At 55.9% G+C, this 18,326-nt stretch overlaps 1 protein-coding gene across 3 annotated transcripts in view; it reads left to right on the forward strand.

The window, feature by feature from the left end:
* Positions 1-15,854, forward strand: part of svp (COUP transcription factor 2) — a 53,028-nt gene extending 37,174 nt beyond the window's left edge. For all 3 annotated transcript variants that reach the window (XM_069128440.1, XM_069128434.1, XM_069128449.1), the window contains one exon: positions 13,215-15,854. In XM_069128440.1, coding sequence (XP_068984541.1) covers positions 13,215-13,489 — 275 coding nt within the window. In that variant the 3' untranslated portion in view covers positions 13,490-15,854. The remainder of the gene's footprint in view (positions 1-13,214) is intronic.
* Positions 15,855-18,326: the final 2,472 nt, after the last annotated feature.

Raw genomic sequence — 18,326 nt, forward strand, 5'->3', positions numbered from 1 at the left:
GGAAAGCTCGGCCGGTTTCTGTACTCGACGTTTTGTAATAACGAGATATTAAGGTAAACGGCGACGGTATCTCGTTAACGAGGATAGTCGAGCGATGTTGGGAGCACGCGCGACATCGAACAAACAGGTAGGATTACGGATTATTAGCGGCGGCCGTGGCGCGTACAGCACGCAACCTGCGGCCTCGTGGCCTCGTCTCTGTCGCAATGGACGCGGCAGAGCGACGGGGCGAAACGCTCGCATACGGCAAATCGGATAATCCGGGCGACAATAGGTCGGCAGGTTAAGCGTGTTTGCTCTTCTCTCGAAGACGCGTTCGCGCGACAATGGGGCCTGCGAGAGCGCTTTTCGTGGTTCGAGCGGAAGGAAAAAAGGCCGCAGAGGGAGAAAGAGCGAAAGAAAGGCGACTGGTCCGGAAGAAAGAAGCCTAGAGGGTCGTTACCTATTCCGTGGAGGTTGCGAGGTGGCGCGACGGTACGAAGGGAAGGGAAGGGAATGGAAGGGAAGGGAAGGGAAGGGAAGGAAGAGGCGATTTTCGGCGAAAAGGAGGCGCGCACGAAAGCTCGGTGGCCGGGATGGCACGAGTCGCAAGCGGGCCAAGTGCACGCCCGAATCGGCCACAATGAGGCTAATCAACCGACGAGTGTACACACAATCGACAACAAACCGTATATATTCTTGGACGGCGAGGTCGGTCGAACGGTCGCAAGAACGATCTTTATCTCGGTAGGTCGCGTCGCCTCGTTCCAGGCTCTTTGCGCCCATCTACGTTTGTCCGGTGAAACCACTCGGCCGAAAGAGACGGACAGCCACCAGCTGTCTTTTCTCTGCGAACAGCCGAGAACGAGCCGCGTCGAATCGCGCGGCTCTTCGTCCCGACGATTCCACGGATATTTAAAATCGGTTAAGAACGTCGCCTTTCGAACGCTATCGTCCGGCTAATTAAAATATTTCCATCTCGGACGAGGGTCGGGTTCGTCGGTAGAGGTTATCGCGATCCACGTTTCGCCAACTTTCGCCTGGAATCGCGACAGTCGGTGCGCGTCGACGCGACCGACGGCAGAGTGTCCGAGGAGCGGAGAGGAGCGGAGAGTAATAGCGAGAGGAGGAAGGAAGAAAGAAAGAAGAGACGGACCGGACGGCCGGAAGGAACGCGCAGCTGCCAGAAATCGACACGCCTACGAGGATTCGGGTTTGAAGAGGAAAACAGCGTAGAATGGATAGACGAGCGAACGGTCGAGAGGTCGTTATCTCTTTCATAGGGCGCGGAAAGCGAACGATTCGACGAAAACACGGCCCATTCTTCGGGCCGGGCACGCTCGCACGCTTCGACGATCTCTGCTCCAACGAAGAACCACGATGCCTCCGATGTCGTGGCATTACGCGCCTGTCAATGTACAAATCACAGCCCATTTACTCCATTGAAAGCTGCGCTCGTTTAACGACACTTGGACAGGAGGTTGGGTCGTAAATTTTCACGGAGGAATCTCTCTTTCTTTTCTCTCTCTCTCTCTCTCTCTCTCTCTCTTTCTCTCTCTCGCCTTCGTCTCTGCTCGTTCGCCCTGCGAACAAACTCGGTTCACCGAGAGGAACGTTCGGATCGTTGGCAAAACGCGCGAATATCGCTTACGCGAAGCGCGTGGAAATCTCCGACGCTGCTACGACTCTTCGTCCCGATCCCGCCTCGTCTCATCTAGGTATAATTGCGCGCTTCGAACTCCCGACGCCAGCGGAGTATCACTCTCCTCTGCACGCACCAACCGTATCCTCGCCGCGATAAAAACAGGTTGCTAATCGAGCGGACGAGAAAATGCCACGCGAGAGTTACTTGGCCGTCTCTTCGTTTTTCTATGTTTCTCGTTTCTTTTTTTTTTTTTCGCCGATGCTTCGCGTTCGATCGGTTTTCGTTTTCGCCGCCGCTAATACGCGAAATAATTCCGCGCAATTTCCGGCGATCGCGACGAACGATGCCGCGATTAATCGGATGTCGTTCGAAAACGCGACTCGCGATACTAGACGTTACAACGTGTAACGAGTACGCCAACATCGATGCGTCGATACCCGCGTACAATAGGTATAGCAAAGAGATAACGAACACGAGCGGAACGAGTGGCGCGTTGCGCGGAATTAATTTCGACTCGATGGAAATTGAATTACATTTTTTCCACGAAACCCGGTGAAATTCCCGTTTAAAGGTGCGTTCGTACGGATCGTAATTGCAGGAAATTCGATCGGGTGCGCGCCGGAGATTGGATTATCGCGACGACCAAGTTTAATTCGCGACGTAACCGTTGCCTGGGCGGATCAACGCGTCACGATCGTTGGAAAAAGATGGAACGCCAACGAAAGCAGCGAGAAAGAACGAAAAGCGCGCGCGAAAGCCAAAATGTTCGGCGATTTGGATGCCAACGAGTCACCCGATGACCGAACGAAACTCGAGGCAAAGAGAGTCGAGGGAAAACGACGATCGCCCGGGCGCCGGACGAGTCGAGCCGATCCGAGCCGATCCGAGCCGATAAGTCGAAGCCGAGGCAGATCGCTGAATCCAACGATTCGCCTTCTTCTCGAACGCCACCAACTTCTCCACTACCATCGGCTTCGCCTCTCGAAACCCGTTCGTTTAATCGCCGCGCAAACCGCAATTTACGATAAACCGTCGGTAATAGTCGACGTGGTTTCGATGGACGACGACCAATAGACGTAATTTATCGCGCGGTTCGGGATAAACCCCGCGTTGATGGAACTGGTACTCGGTCCAATTCGAGTATCTTCGGCCGACTGATCGACGCCTGGTCGCGCCGAGTCGCGCGTAAACTATCTTTTCTCGGACTCGCGGGTCCCGGCGAGCTGGGGCACCGAGGTGTGACCACCAGGCGCGGCACTCCACGGACCGGTTACTTTTTTCCATTGAAACGCGTCGACGTAAATCGGTCGGACTGTGTCCTTTCTATCGGGCGATATTCACGGTGAAGCGGCCGCGTCGCCGCCCGTATAAATCAACAGCGAGAACCGCCAACTGGATACTCGCGACGCGCGACCGAGCTAAGAGAACGGCACGACGAAATGTCTGTCGGACGTCGATACGCGCTTCCGTTGTCGCGTCGTCGTTGCTCGCTCGCGAGGAGGAATTTCGAGTTCGAGCGAAGATCGAGCTGGCGCGCGGCCACCGTTCCGTCGATCGTCGAGGTTCGGGCGCGTTGTCGAGGACGGCGCGATACAGCGAGTACGCGTCGCATGGCATGGCACGGCGCGGCACGGAACGTCGTCGAGCAAGTGGACGGAGGAGGTAGGAGGAAGAAGGAGAAGACGGGAGGAAAGGACACAGGGTCCGAGACCCCCCACCGTTCAATGAGAGACATTTCTCATCATTTTCCATTCAGAAGGTCTGAGTTATAAGCCCGCTACGTCCTCTATCCTGGCACGATCGTTCGATTTATTATGACCGCGAGAACCGCCTAATGAATTTAATTTCATATTTCACGGCCGGTAAGTAGCCGGGGGACGACGGCGTCGTGAATCGCGCAAGGGACGCGGGGGCTGCCGCGTTTACCCGGCGATTTAGCTGTTGCCCGACTCCGTGGGCCATCGCCGGCCGGTTCGCCGTCGACGAAAAAGAAAGGATTTCGGGATAGTATCTGAAAACGGACGAGCGAGGGTCGCTCCTCTTCCGGAAGGTATTAGGCTGTTCGGCTCCGATATTTCTGCAGCTTTCTTTCGCGAGCTTTACAGCGCCTGCCTAACCCGTGGCGCGCTCACGGCCAGTCCCTCTCCGCGTGTATATCTCGCGCCAACGTTCCTCCTGGAACGCGGACACCCAACACGGCGCATAAAAATCAAACGACCAGCGACCGCTTGTATTCTTTATCGTGGCGCGATTTATCGTACGGTCGAGGCCGACCGTTACGAATGGCACGGAGGGCAAGAGTCGCGACGATCGAACGAAGCAAAGTCCAGCGCGAAGTGGCGCGTTTCGAGAATCGCCTGGATTCGAGGAAGAAACGCGGTCGAAAAGAAGCGCGTGGTTTTCCGGCTTTCGCTGTCGGGCCGGCAGAACGGCCGTCTCCCACTCCTTGTCGGCGCGACGGCGAAATAACGGTTGACTCGCCGTTTGCCGCCGGTGGCCGCCGCTCCGCGCCGCAGGAACGATCCGCGGTAGTTAAGTTATTAAATTTATCTCCTCCAGCCAGACTAAAAATCGCGGTGATTTATTATTTTTTGCTGCTTAACGACGCGGCTACGGAATATGGCCCGGAGTAAGTACGTCTCCCCAGTTTCCAGACTCGTTCCTCTTCTTCTGCTCGGACCGCGCCACGCCGTTGCGCGCCTCCTAGCTCGTCGGCTTTTTTCCGAGCAAGCGACCGACCCTCGGGATAACTCGCCGCGATAAATTTCCCTCCTCGCGGTTCATCGTCGTTCTCCGGCCGCTCGCTTCGACGAACGAGAACGACTATCGCGACCGACGACTCGCCGTCTCTCTCTCTCTCTCTCTCTCTCTCTCCTCTCTGTCGTAACGCAAGCATCGAGGGTGTCTGCGATCGGCGACTTTCGGAGCGATGCGAGAGCGAAACGAGAGCGAAACTCGGTTCGAACGTGGACGACTCGACGATCGGTGGATCGGTGCGCGAGTAAGTGGCCGAGACCGGACGGCGGAAGGTGGCGCGTGTGACGCGGCGAACACAGGCGAATAGAGGCGAGTAGAGGCGGGTAGAGGCGAGTAGAGGCGAGTAGAGGCGAGTAGAGGCGAAGGGAGGCGAGGCGCGCTCGTAGGTTCCGCATTCTTCGAGTAGCCGAGAGCGAGAATGCAGGCTCGTCCTGTGGATGAGCGCGGTAGTTGCACCTTGACGCGTTGCAACCGCGACACGGTTCGCTTCGCTTCGCGCGTACTCGATGCGCGAGGCACGAGAGGAGAAGTCGGCAGGGCTTTTCTCTCTTTTTCTCTCTTCGCAGTTTGGTCTACGGGTCGACTAAACGGAGTCGCGGCAGGGCAAACGGGCGGACGAGCGAACGAGCCAGCGTGCGAGCGACCGACCGACCGACCGACCGTTCCAACGACCGTGCGACCGAACGACCGATCAACGGTCGGCCGACTGACTGGCCGGTACAGAGACGCGGCGAGGGCCAGCTAGCTAGCTGGTCAGGCAGCCTTCGAGCAACCGAGTAGGCAGGCTGATGCACGCGTAGCTTATAAAACGACGGATTCCCTCGAGTATATCGAGAGACTCGTTCTCGCGCACGAACCTTGACGCTAATGGCATGCATTACCGCTAATAATAGTCGAGGAAGGAGGAGAACGCTCGGCGAGAGGGATAGAAACGGAGATAAACGCGGACGGGTAGAAGAAACGAGATACACGGAGCACGGGCGTTTGGAAAAATTCGCGCGTAATTACGACCGAACAAGAGGCAGAGAAAAAAGAGCACGAGCGCGTGCAAGTCCCGCGCTTCCTGTTCTCTCCACGCTTTGCCGTTTCTCGCCTTGTTCTGTTCGAGCTGTTCGCGCGACGCGGAAGCCGGTGCGCTCGCTCCTATCGCTCGGTGGTTTCTTCGCGATCGCCACGTCTTTCGTTTCCTCTTTCCGTGAAAATATCAGCAGCGCGAGCGAAACGAGCCGCGTCGACGAACGATCGCTTTCGCGAGTGCAGCGCGCTTAAAGACGCGCTTAAAGACGCGTGCTGACCACGGTCGATACCGTTACCGCGCGTCGATGACCTTTCGCAACGTTCGGACGCGGCTACCGTTTTCGAACGAAACGAAACTACGAATCTCGGAGACGCGTTCGCGTTCGAAATTGCGAAGCTGTTGGAAGCTAACGTAACTGGGTAGGTACCGATCGGTCCGTGACTGGAATAGCCAGCGTGGTTATCGAAGAGAATCGACAGACGGAAGACGGTCGATCGCAGGTGACGCGAAGCAGCTGGCGGTCGGAGATACGGAGATCCGGAGACGGAACGCGGGGCAACGCGAATCGACGTCGTCGTCGAGAAGCTGCACGGTCATTCGAGCTAACTGGCCGACCCGTTCGGAGCGAACCAACTCGACTAATTGCAAAATTGCGTGGCGCGCGAACGACGACTAACGCGAATATGGAACGGTGGGCGCGACGCGACGCGACGCGAACGCGATCACAAACGGCGAGGTAAAAATCGGTGGATAGGTCGTCGGATTATTTATTTGGTCGGCGGCCGTTATTACGCCGAACCGTGAAACCACGGAACGAGCAAAGTGGCGAGGGAGCAGAGGGTATATCGAGGCACGGGGCAGCGATATCCCTCGTGCCGGTAGGTTGCGACCCCTGCTGCTGCGGCTGCTGTCGCTTCCTGGGGGAGCCACGACCCCTCGTACTTGGAAAATAATTCTATTAGGTTATATCGCGGTCTGCGTGAATGACGCGAGCACGCTTCGCTCAAGGGTGGTCAGGGAGTCTGCGGTTTGTTACGAGTAACCAGGGTCGCTCCGTTCTCTTCGCGCAACGAATCCGCCTCGGGCCTCGCGCTTCCTCCTAGATTGCCAGCGAATCTTATTAAGCCCCTAATTACGTCCAATCTATCGCGTTACCAGGCGTCCGTGGAAACTCGCTTCCCTCTCCCCTTCTCCTATTCGTCTACGTATCTATCCATTCGCCCGTCTATTCGTCAGCCCAGACTTTCCCAACCTTCGATAGGAATTTCCTGATCGTCGAGCGTGTTTAACGTTCGTTCGGATCGCGCGAATATTTCCGGCAGACGCTAGACGATGCGCGATCAGCCCTCCTTCGCTCTGCTGCGACGCGTTTCCAACGTCCTGGGTAGGAGGCGCGTATGCTGGGTGCTCGGTCGTATATCTCGCGCGTGTATAAATCAGCAATGGGCGGAACCGACACGGAGAGACACCGTAGAGGTTGGAAGGAAACCCGTCTCGCGAACCACCGGCTCCTTCGATTTATCGCCGGCTAAGGGCAAACAGATTCGCCTTTTTTTCCCCTTCTCCGTCCAGATGCTCGCGTTTCACCCGCGATAATCGTCTTCTTTCCCTTCCGCCCCCTACTTACGCGCCGTGAAATCCTCCTTCGTCGCACGAGGAGGACACGGTCGTCGTTTCCTCGAGACGGTTGCGAGCCGGTTGCGAGCCGGTGTGGCGGACAGGGCGAACGGACCGCCGGAGAAACGAACACGGCTCTTTTTCCCACGAGCAATTAAAACGCGGGCAATTTCAGCCGGCCGATCGATCTCCAGTCGACTGGTTCCGGTTCTAGGAAGTAGGACGAGCCGAGTATCCTCGACCACGGCCAACGTCTGCACCGGTCTGCCTCGACTCCGCTTTATCGCCACTCGAGTCTGTCGACGTAACAGATTCGACGAGAGCGTCGATTCCGTCGTCGCTCTGCCATCCTCGCCGGAAACGTATCATCTCCAACGGCTTCGAAACGTTTCGAAGCGTCGAAAATCGAAACGTACGCGTACAGCAACGTCGATTTGCTCGACGGTGGCTCTCGATCGGCTACGAATCGCCGCGCTACATCTCGCCACGACGGAACTGGTTTTCTAGTCGGTTACCGGTGACTGGCCACGACCGTGTTTCGTAGTTACGCGCAAACTTTCGTTGGCGCGGTGAAATTTCATTAACGCCTGCGAGTACGCGAATAGAAATCGGTGACTCGGTATTTTTTAGTTCGTCGCGAGAGGATGGCCGGCGGAACGGGTGACTCCGGCGACTCGCAGCGACCGCCGCAAAGACGAAGAAATCGAGAGAAAAGGGAAAAGGGGAAAGGGGATGCCGAGAGCGCGAGCGAAACCCACTTAACCCGTTGTATGCCGCGCGTCAAAGAGGCGGTGTTGCTCGCGTCGATTCGTCGACGCGTCTCCCCCTTCCCCGAAAATGGCATTACTCCGGAGGAGAAAGCAATCTCGGAAGAGCGCCGCGAGAAAAACACGCTTCCTGACTATAAAATATTCCGGCAGGTTATTTTCTCGCGAGCAGACGACTCGCGAGGGTGAGCTCGAGCACGAGGGTGACCAACCCTTTGTCGCCGCGGCAAAGTATCTTCGCGACGATTACGTTCTCGTCGCGATCCGCTTTAACAACGACCGGAAGAGACGAGGGAGCCTATAAAGCCGGCCGTCTCCGCGCCGCGGGGCGACAAACTCGATCTCGGCCGACGAGCGGCAGATGCGAGTTCCGCCAAGGTTGGAGCGGCAAAACGCGATTCTTCCGGCGACCACGATGCCTCGCGTTTCACCACCGCGAGATCGGACCATCGTTCGAGAGGGCACGAGATCGAGCGACGCGAGCTTTCGCAAATTTTCCACAGAAGGAAGAGACGACGGGCGTAAAAAGCGTAGAGGAAGAGGAAGGAGAAAGAGAGAGAGAGAGAGAGAGAGCGTGCGCTGAAAGGGGGATGACGATAGGGGGAAGAGGAGGACTCGGAGAGAGAGGTCGCGCGGGAACGAGAACGGTCGTAGAGCGCGCTGGAGGCGAGGCCTGACATTTGGTTACTGACATTTTCACCCCGGGGTTGACGGCGGGCAACCCTTTGGCGTTACCCGCGCTCAATCACTCCATTGTCTCGAGCGGCGCTCGTTTTATGCTCGCGTCAACGCTTCATTATGGGGCCCCGGGTCCGGTCGACTTGGCTTCTATAGCCCACGTGCTCGGCACATTGTCTATCCCCAAGAATATATTACGCGCCCACGCGATCGCGAACCTACCGCCTCGCACCGCCACGCCGCCACGCCGTAAGCCGTGTACCGGGACACGTCTACCGCTCCGCTTCGCGTTTCCCTACCTCCGCTACCGAGAATTCTTCGGCAGCGTTTCGACGACAACCACCGGAACACGAGCGAAAGAGTATCGATTCGGAATATCGCGTCCGCTTCCTCGAGAATCCAGTCTCTCTCTCTCTCTCTCTCTTTCTCTCTCTCTCTTTCTCTCTCTCTCTGGTCTCGAAATTTCTCTCGCCGAATCGGAGGATCGACCGAAACGGCACGTGGAAAGGGAGAAACGCGTTCGGTCGCGGTCGACGGGGTGTAGCGTGGCACGGTGTGGTGTGGCGTGGCGTGGAGCGGCGAGACATACGAGCAGACCGGCCAACGCGGCAATTAATTACGGTGTAAAGTCGCGGGCTGTTCGTATTCGATTAATTACCGCGGGTACCGCGCGATCGGCGTCCGCATAATTGACATTGTTGCCGCATTGTTTACAGTAGCCAGTGAATTTATCGATGGTGGAAGGAGGCGTAGCGTTGCATGGCACTCTCCACCGATAACCGGTCGACCGTTTCGTCGGTTACCTCGCCAGGGCCAATTCCTTTTTTTCCCCGCGTTTCCCCTGGATCTCGATAGCTGGAGAAGCGAGAGAGCGAGCGATTTTCGTTTCGTTGGGTATTTTTCCGAGGCGACGTTCCGGTTGCCGGCGCGGAAACGACGTCGGGAAAAGGTCGGCGAGGCGAAGCGGGTATCGGCCACGAAAACTCGACGGTAAGAGCGTGCGAACCACGCGACCAGCAAAAAGGTCGACGAACGCCCTTCGTAAAGCCAAGCGATGAAAGACGGGAAACGGTGGTTCGCTCGATGGACGATCGACGATGGATGGTCGTCTTCGACGGCCAGTCTCGAGGTACCTTTGGCCGAAGCGTCGCGCGTCTTGCTTTCTCCGCTATTCCGCTCTTTTCTCTCGTCTCTTTCCTTTGCCCCGTACATCGAGACAGGTACAGCCAAGGTCAAGTTTTTTCCCCCGCCGTAGCGCACCTCCTCTTCCTGTTCCTGGTTTTCGTTCCCGTTGCTCCTGTTTCCCGCCCTTCTTTGTCGGGCCGTGTTGTTGTCCGTTTTTTCTAGCGGACGGGAGCGTTCCCGAGCGACGAAAGAATAGGCGCGACGGCTCGAGCGGTCTCTGTTGCTCTCGAGGCTGCGGTCGTCGGTCCTTGTCCGGATCCGTCGTGGGTTTCTCGGTCTGTCGGTGCGGCGCGGCGTGCACGTAACACCACGGACCGGTTTCGAGAGCGGCCGCGGGGGCTAAATGTCAACAACGGCATAACGGCCCGGTTAGAGGATTACCCCCGGTGTTCGCCCATCGCCAGAGGGTAACGCCAGACAAAAGGTCGTGAACTTTCCGCGTGTTATAATCCGTCTGAGAGGGTTCGCGGCTTCTCTTCTTACGATCCTTCTCTTCCGATGCGTGCGTATCCACGTGCTCGCGACCCGATCCTTTACCTCTACGCGTACTCTACACGCGTATTCGCAACGTCTGTTCGGGAAAATCGAAACTCTGGCGCGTACGCTGTGGATCGCGATCGCTATCGCAAAGAAAGAAAGGAAAGAACGAAGGGAAGGTGTCGCTGAGGTGGGTAAGAGGGGCTTCGCCGGTCCCAAAGATTCTCCGCGTAACAGGTAACGCGAACGCCCTAATGGGATCGGCATCCGAGTCGTTAACATGACAATATAGATGCTAAACGGTACGCTTATAGGTGTACCGTTTTGTAAGTAGCAGCCAGAAGGCACGTACGACGATTAAATGCGTGTCGCGTCGGGCCGATGCGTACGGCCGATAGGGTCGCGAGGCATCTTGTCTCCAAATACGAGCCTTGTTATGATAATCGGTGCTCGCGCCCCGTTATACCTTCCATTGCCCCTCGCCGCGCCAAAGACCGCGTCCCTCCGTCCCCCTTCCGTTACCTTCGCGTTTTCGAATCGAGAGCTCGTCTCGTACGAATTCGCTCGGAACGACGCGTACGAAGAATCGATTTTTCCTGGCCGCGGCTGTTCGACTCCGCTCCGACGGTCCGTCCAGACGGAATTCCTCGTATCGTCCCAACTACCGCGATCTCCCGTCTGCGACGAATAAATCGCATCCGCGGTCGTTATCTTTAGCGTCGTGCGCGAGAGGAAGTACGAGGCGCCATAGTGTCCATCAAACTCGTAATTACCAGCGGGAGACCGCTTTCTCCGAGCAACGAGTCGTCTGAACGAATTTTCGATGGATCGGCGTCCGATGACGAAACGGTCGATCGAAAGGCGGAACGGCGTGTAAGTGGCGCGAAACGGCACTCGATACGCGATAACCGAACCGACTTGCTTTCCGACGAACTCGTTCGTCCACGCTGCTCCAACGCGTTTCAATTTCGCCTCCTCCTTTGATTTCGCGGCGTCTCCTCGGACTGCGAAAACTCGACGGTATATTTAGAAAAATTCGTTTCGAGACGCGATCGATACGGCTTCTTTCTTCGGCTCTTCCGTCGATATACCCGACCGGTCTGTATTGCGTTCGGCTTACGTTATCCGTGGCACTCGTGATAATCCCACGATTTTGCGAATCAGCGACGCGACTCTTCTCGCGAGCGAGGGAACGACTTTGCCCGTCGCCTCTCCGTCGATGTCGCATACTTTTACTCTCTCTCTCTCTCTCTTTCTCCATGTTCGATCGATTCGCTCGGTGCGAAAATTTCGCACTTTCTCTCCGCGGCGAAGACACGCCGATTCGCGTATTCGCGCTTGCACGGATTATCGGGTTGGACGCGAGTGCGCGGGCTCGCGCGCGCCGATTCGCGTGTGTGCCTACACGCGTACGACGAAGCCAGCCGAAGAGACGAACAACGCGGAGAGGGATCGGCGCAGCTCGACACAAAGCATCCCCCGAACACCCTTTCCAAGTCGGAGGTGACGTCACTGACAATGGAAGGTCGAGCTGTGATTAAAGATCGAGAGACTCCGTAAAAACTCCTTGAAAAGTGTAGGAACGAAGGAGAGAGCGGGAGGACAGGCGGGCCTACCGGCGTGAAATATTGCCTGCGCGGCACCCGACAGCTATATGACGTTTCCGAAGGGCATGAAAGAATCTCCGCCTCTGTCTATCGCGCTCGCTCACGCTATCGCTGTCGCTATCGCACTGACCACCGTCGCCTCTTCTTTCTACTCGCGTTCTATTCTCTTGGCCGGGTTCGGTCCATTCCCTCGAACCGGGTCTCGTTCTCTTCGAACGCGACTCGTCCGTCCGCTCGCTCGCCGGCCGACGGACCGATCGACGCGCAACGCGGTGCAAAGAAATTTCCGAAGAGCGCGACACGCGGCGACGAGGTATCGTCGGCCGCGCGAGTCGTCGAAACGCCGAGCCACGGAGGGAACAAAGCGAAGGAACGTCGCGGCGAGGAATTGAAAGGGTGGCGTAGTCTTGGGAGTTTAAAATCGGTTAATTTACGGCGAGGCTGGTCAACGAGGCGCCAGGGCATTTAACCGGTTAACGCGAGCGCAGAGCACGCGGGGTAGGAGAAATCGTGATCGAGCGGCGAAGAGGAAAGAGGTCGTGGCGAAGCGTGGCAGCGAGGAGAGGAAAGGCGCGGAGAGACGCCACTCGACGCTGTTATTCGAATTGATGCGGTGAATTGGCGCTGACGACATCGGAGCGCCAATCCGACCGTTTGTTTATTGGCCGCGCGTTGGCGGATCCCTCGCGACGCGACACGACGTATGCTTTAATTGAACCCTCGTCGATGATCGGATCGCGAAATTCGAGAACCGACGCGACGCAAACTGTCACCGACCACTGCCACGGGATAGAAGCTATCGTCGAATTCCTTGGTGGTCGCCACGTGCGTGTAATAGCCCATTACGCGTACGTATGGAAATAATGCGATTTGCATGCCCAAAGAGAGCTCGCCGTCCGCGCACGAAGGAGGGTGAGCGCGGGGATCGTGACATCGTTCGAGAACGAACGATTCGCACGAAGACGAAGGTTCTCGGGGGACGGGGCGAGAGGGTCTGGTCGCGCCAAGACTCAGTCGAATAAAATCTCGTCGCGTGAAAGATTTGGATCGAGGACGAAGAGGCGCGACGCATCCGGCCGGATTTTCGACGGCAAGGAAAACGAAACAATGGTGACGCGTAAAGCGCGGCTGGTTTCGCGCGGAAGGGTGAAATCGAGGGACACGGTAGTCGTCGTCGTCGTCGTCGTCGCCGCCGCCGCGTGATTAGTCCGACGTTCGCACGGGCTACGTCTCTCTAGTTGGCACGCATTCCAACCGAACGAATGCCGGCTGGGTCTCATTCGACTGCGTGTCTGCTTGCCCGAGGCTGACTTTCGCAGCGAACTCGTCCACCCGTTTTAAATCGCTCCGAACCACCGCGTCGACGTCGACGTCAACGCCAACGCCAACGCCGACGCCTACGTCAACGCCGTCCAACGATCGACCGTTCCTCTTCTCCTCTTCTTCGAACCATCTGACCAAACGTCGTTCCGGTTCTGTTTCAGATGCTTGTGGATTGTCGGACGTGGCGCATATCGAGTCCCTTCAGGAGAAGTCGCAGTGCGCCTTGGAAGAATACTGCAGGACTCAATACCCGAATCAACCGACGAGATTCGGCAAGCTGCTTCTTCGATTACCCTCGCTGAGGACGGTGTCGTCGCAGGTGATCGAGCAGCTGTTCTTCGTTCGGCTGGTCGGGAAAACGCCGATCGAGACGCTGATCAGGGATATGCTACTCAGCGGTAGCAGCTTCAACTGGCCGTACATGTCCACGATGTGACATTCTGTCTGGCGACAGCTAGCTTCCGCGTAATACCCTCGCGCCATTTCCCATCGCCTCGTCCCTCTTCGTCGTCGTCGTCGTCTCTTCGCCTCTCCGTCGTACGAGCACCGTCGCTCGCTTCGCGCCACTTTCCAACGATTCGCCAAGCATTCGCGGCTCCCCTGGGCTCCGAAACGGTGTCGAGGAAACGAACCGCGCGCGACGGTCCGACGAGTCGGCGAATCTGGACGAGGACGAGCGTACCAACAGGCCGAAGAGAACGATACGAGGCAGCGATAAAGACGCTCGAAGGTCGCGGTTCCAGCTTTTTCGAAGCACGCGATCGATCGCGCTACGAACGAAAGGAAAGGCGCGAGCTCGCGCGTTTCGCCAGACCTTTTTCTCTGCAATTGCATCGCGTCCCGGCGCTCGAGAAGCCGGGAAAGCGTTCGGGCTCGAACGCAGGAAAGAGAAGAAACGGGGGAAAAGACGAAAGGCAAAGCGGAATTGAGACGAAGAGCGGCGTGGAAGGGGGAAACGCGGCGCGAAGAAATCATAAATTAGCATTTGTAATCGACGGCAAGGGATCTGGTAGATCCTTCGCTGGCCGCTATCTTGCATCGATCTCGCGTCGAGTAATTGCCGTTAGTCGAGTCACGCCGAAACCCTTAGTCACTCGTTTCGACGTTTCGTCGTCCGCGTTCGTTCCACCTTTCTTTCACCGTCTTTCGTGTTTCTTCTTTCTTAATCCGCTCTCTCGCGCTTCCCGACCACGTTTCGCGCTACTCTATCGAAATTCACCGAAGCGACCCGATTACACGGACCACTCTCCGCGTCTTTCCCTCGGAGCGTCTCGATTCCGTACCGATCGCGAGTTTTCCAACGCGCGATTTCTTCTCTTTCTTAAATACCGTCTACGACGTCGCGGACTGTCTTACCGATAGATACGCCGGTAACGAGTAACGCGGTGCACGGATCGAGCAATCGTTTTCTCCAACGGAGAGAAACTCGTTTTCCACAAACACCGAAAGCAACTTGCGAATTATCGTCCGATCGGTCGTCGGTTTACCTCGTCGAGATACTCTCCCGTGCAAAAGGTTTTCTTTCGTCCGCGTTGCGTCTCGCGACTCTGTAAAGTTCGCGCGGCGAAACGCGCGTTCGAACGAATAAAATTCGCGAGATCGAGCCGAATGCACGCGATCCGTTCGCAGGCTGTTTCTTCTTTCCACCTTACGAGACGACGAGGCGAGTGATCGCGTCGCGTACCTATCTTCCGGTCGACGTCTACCTCTCGATTCGTATCGTATTCGTTCTCGCGGATTCCCTATCGCGTGCTTTTTCGCTGGCCGAACGACCATCTCGTTCGGCGAGGAATCAGCGGGCCGATGTCCGTTCCGATTCGGTCTCGCAGTTTGCAGGAGTCGCGATCCGCTCGAAGAACGCGTTCGGAAACGACGCGACCAGCCGAGAACGAACAAATATATTTTTCTTCCGCGAATATGTTCGACCGATCGCTGGTCGCCCGTCGTTTGATAAATTCGCGATAGCGCCGACAGCGACAGCGTCAACGATGGACACGGTAAGAAACGATTGCGGGGAAACTCGGCGAACGCAATGTGATATACGCGTACGTCGAAATTGAAATCCGATTTCTCGACACACGGTGCTTTTTTACGTTATGAATACTGTACGCTAGCCAGGCTCGATGCGCTGTACAGAGTTTGCCGAGACGTCGAACGACAAATCGTTCGAAACGAGCGAAATTATCGAACAGCGCGCTACGATAAGTATGTGGCGATGTCGAACTCTAGTTACTTAGACAACCATTTAAGGGTATATGGGATATTTCTAATATTTTTAAGCAGCGATCGTTTCTTAAATGCGCACGCGCACACATAAAAACACAGACATACACACACATACACACATACAAACAAAGAAAGAGCGAAACAGCAGCGCGTTTCGATAGAAATCCACGAAGCGAACGCGGCCGAGGCGAGAACCGAATCGACGATGCGAACGGGGTTCGCTGTCCTCGAGACGCGTTCCCTTCGTCGAATGCAATTTTTCGAGAATGCTGAAGGATGTATTATATCGGATACGAATTACGTTGTGGTTGAGTGTACGTAGACCGAAATGACATTTATGTAGCGTTATGTATAAAGGCGCGAGAAGATTTTTGTATAAAACGTGTACATAATTAATATATATGCATATATATATATATTATATATATATCATATATATTATACATATATATAATATATATATATATATAAAATATATAAAATACAGATATAAATACGATTATAAATACGAACGTAAGCGCGAATATAAACACGAATATACGTCTAAATGTAAAGAAATATATATGTCAGAATTACAGAGTTTTGCACGTTCAATCGAAACGCGCCCAACCAATGCAATGCAGCGAAAGGAGCAGGGCGTGCAAAGCGAGGCTGCGTCGTAGGACTTTGCTGTCGACGAGTCCAGGTAAGCCTCGACGAACGGAGCGAATTCTAGCGAGAGGGACGCGTCACGTTGCTCGTCCGCGTGCGTTTCCGAACATTCCCGCACGATCGTCTTTCCATATACAAACAATCGCCGAGCGCATTTTCCCTGACGCACGGCAGTGATTTCTGGTCGGCGCGACGCGACGACGATGCATCTGTCTGCGAACGCGACCCCGAGTGCCCTCGCTCGAGGAACGCGACTCGTTTCGGTTCTTCTTTAACCTCTTTTCCTTTTCCTGTACCGTTCGCACTCTCCTGTCAGCTCGGTTGCCTGCCACTCCGGACCGTCCTCCGTTTCCTACGCCTGTACGCCCCTACGCGAGCAACTACCTAGTCGCCCTTCTTCCACGTGCTTTCCTCTCCCATTCTCTGTCCCTCTCTCTTTAGTAGTCGGAGTGAAAAAGCATTTTTCGTTTTCGACCGGTGCGAACCACGTGTCTACGAAGGACGATCCATCTATGTAAAAAGGTTTCGCAGGTGTTGGTTGCTGCGAGATCGGGAGCATCGCGAGGCGAACGCATAAAACAGGGATAAATCACGCGAAGGATGCCGAGCACGGCTAGGGCGAAGGAGCAAAAACGAAGAGATCGCGAGCGACGGTGTGGCATGGCGCGCGGATAGCCTCGAACCAGCCGGATGCTTAGAATTTCGATAAATCTAACTTGGCAGGAGAAACAAACGGCTCAGGGGGAGACTTTTTTCCGTGCGAGTAGGTACCGTCGCGGTTTTTGGCTCTCGTTCAAAAATCTCGCTTCTTTTTTCGTTCTCCGACCGCTGTGCGCACGGTAAACGATGGAATAACGCGAACGAAATCGCGCTCGATCGAAACGAGAGCCCGAGGAAGAGAAAGCTGATCGCGCGGATCGTTGCCCGTCCCTCGTCCTTCGCTGTTAAGAGGAATTTTGGACCGAGTCCAGACCGACGAAACCTTCGAATCGATGAATCTCTTTCGATCGTTCCTGCTACCACGGTGATGGATACGTACTTACATACCGTGCCTTGTCGCGTTCGATCGCTCGAGTCGAGGCGACACGCGGTTTCGATTAGGCTGAACGTCGAACCCGCGCTACGAGATCGGCCACAGCAGCGATATCGCTCGACTCGCGATTGCGTCATCTTCTATTACCATCCGCCAGCCACAGCTACGCGATATCGATGGCTCGCGGTCGCGCCACTCCAATCGTCGATCCGGCTGCGCCGGATTCGAGTAAACCCCCTAGGCAGGCAACCGTTTCTGCTTCCTCTCCCTCTCCCTCTCCCTCTCCTGCTCCTTCTCCTTCTCCTTCTCCTTCTGCTGCTCGTCACCGATACTGACGATGACGAACGCGTTCGACGCGGCGCCCAAACGATTTTCCAAACGAAAGGAACCTCGAATTCGTCGTATACGACGCGACCCATCGAAATCGCTTCCGCGTTCCCCTTGCGTATGTCGTTCGGGTAAATGCGAGTTCGTTGCGTTTAGAGCGGTAGCTGCGGCCCACGCGTCACTCGCGATTCGTTGGACGAAGCGTAGCTCGGCTCGATCGCGGACAGGGTGCGTGGACGCGACCACGAGGCCGTTCTTAACGAGCTCGCGAGTCTACCCCGTGCACGCCGAGCCGCGTAAACGAGAGGCGGAGCAACCGCTTGCAAGAGGTCAGAGGCCACTACCAATCGCAATCTCCCGATAACCACTCTTCTCGCTGTAACTCCTCTCTCGTCGGATATACGCTGGCCGTCAGTTTTTTCCTTTCTACGCGCTGCAAACGATGCGTGCATACGCGAGCGCCGCCCTCTTCGCGTCGCTTTTCCACCGTTCTATCGGTGTTCGATCCCGCGAAAAATCCAAGCGGTCCTACAACTATTCGTCACCGGAATCGATTCAATCACATTTTCCGACCTCGTGCGTTCCGATAAACGACACGTGTCGCGGCATCCGCATAATCGTTCGATTTATACGCGTCGCTCTTCCGTTCGCGACCATTGCCGTCGATCGACGTTAAAAGGTTCGCCTTCGCTTTTCTCCTACTCTCCCTTATCGACTCCGTTTTACACGAAGACAAATAGCTTCTCCTTTTTTCATCCGCTCCATCGTTTCCGCTCTGCAGGCGCACGCGCACGCGCTCGTATTTACCTTTAACTAGTCATTCTCCCGATTTCAATTTCTCATTTCCACTGTTCGGCCATGTAATCGAAATCGAATCGAACGCCCTACTCGCAACGAACGATCGATCGAGTTTCTTCGAGCTACACTACCGTTTTTCCTCCTTGCATCGCGTTCTTCGTGCTTTTGTCGCTCGCAAACGGTAATCGCGTCTGAAAAGTCGCAATTTTTCTCGTTTTCGTTGTTGCGTCGCGTCGTC

Source organism: Bombus flavifrons, chromosome 2 (genome assembly GCF_040668555.2).
Source record: "Bombus flavifrons isolate JBK064 chromosome 2, iyBomFlav1_principal, whole genome shotgun sequence".
In the NCBI taxonomy this organism is placed as follows: Eukaryota; Metazoa; Arthropoda; class Insecta; order Hymenoptera; family Apidae; genus Bombus; species Bombus flavifrons.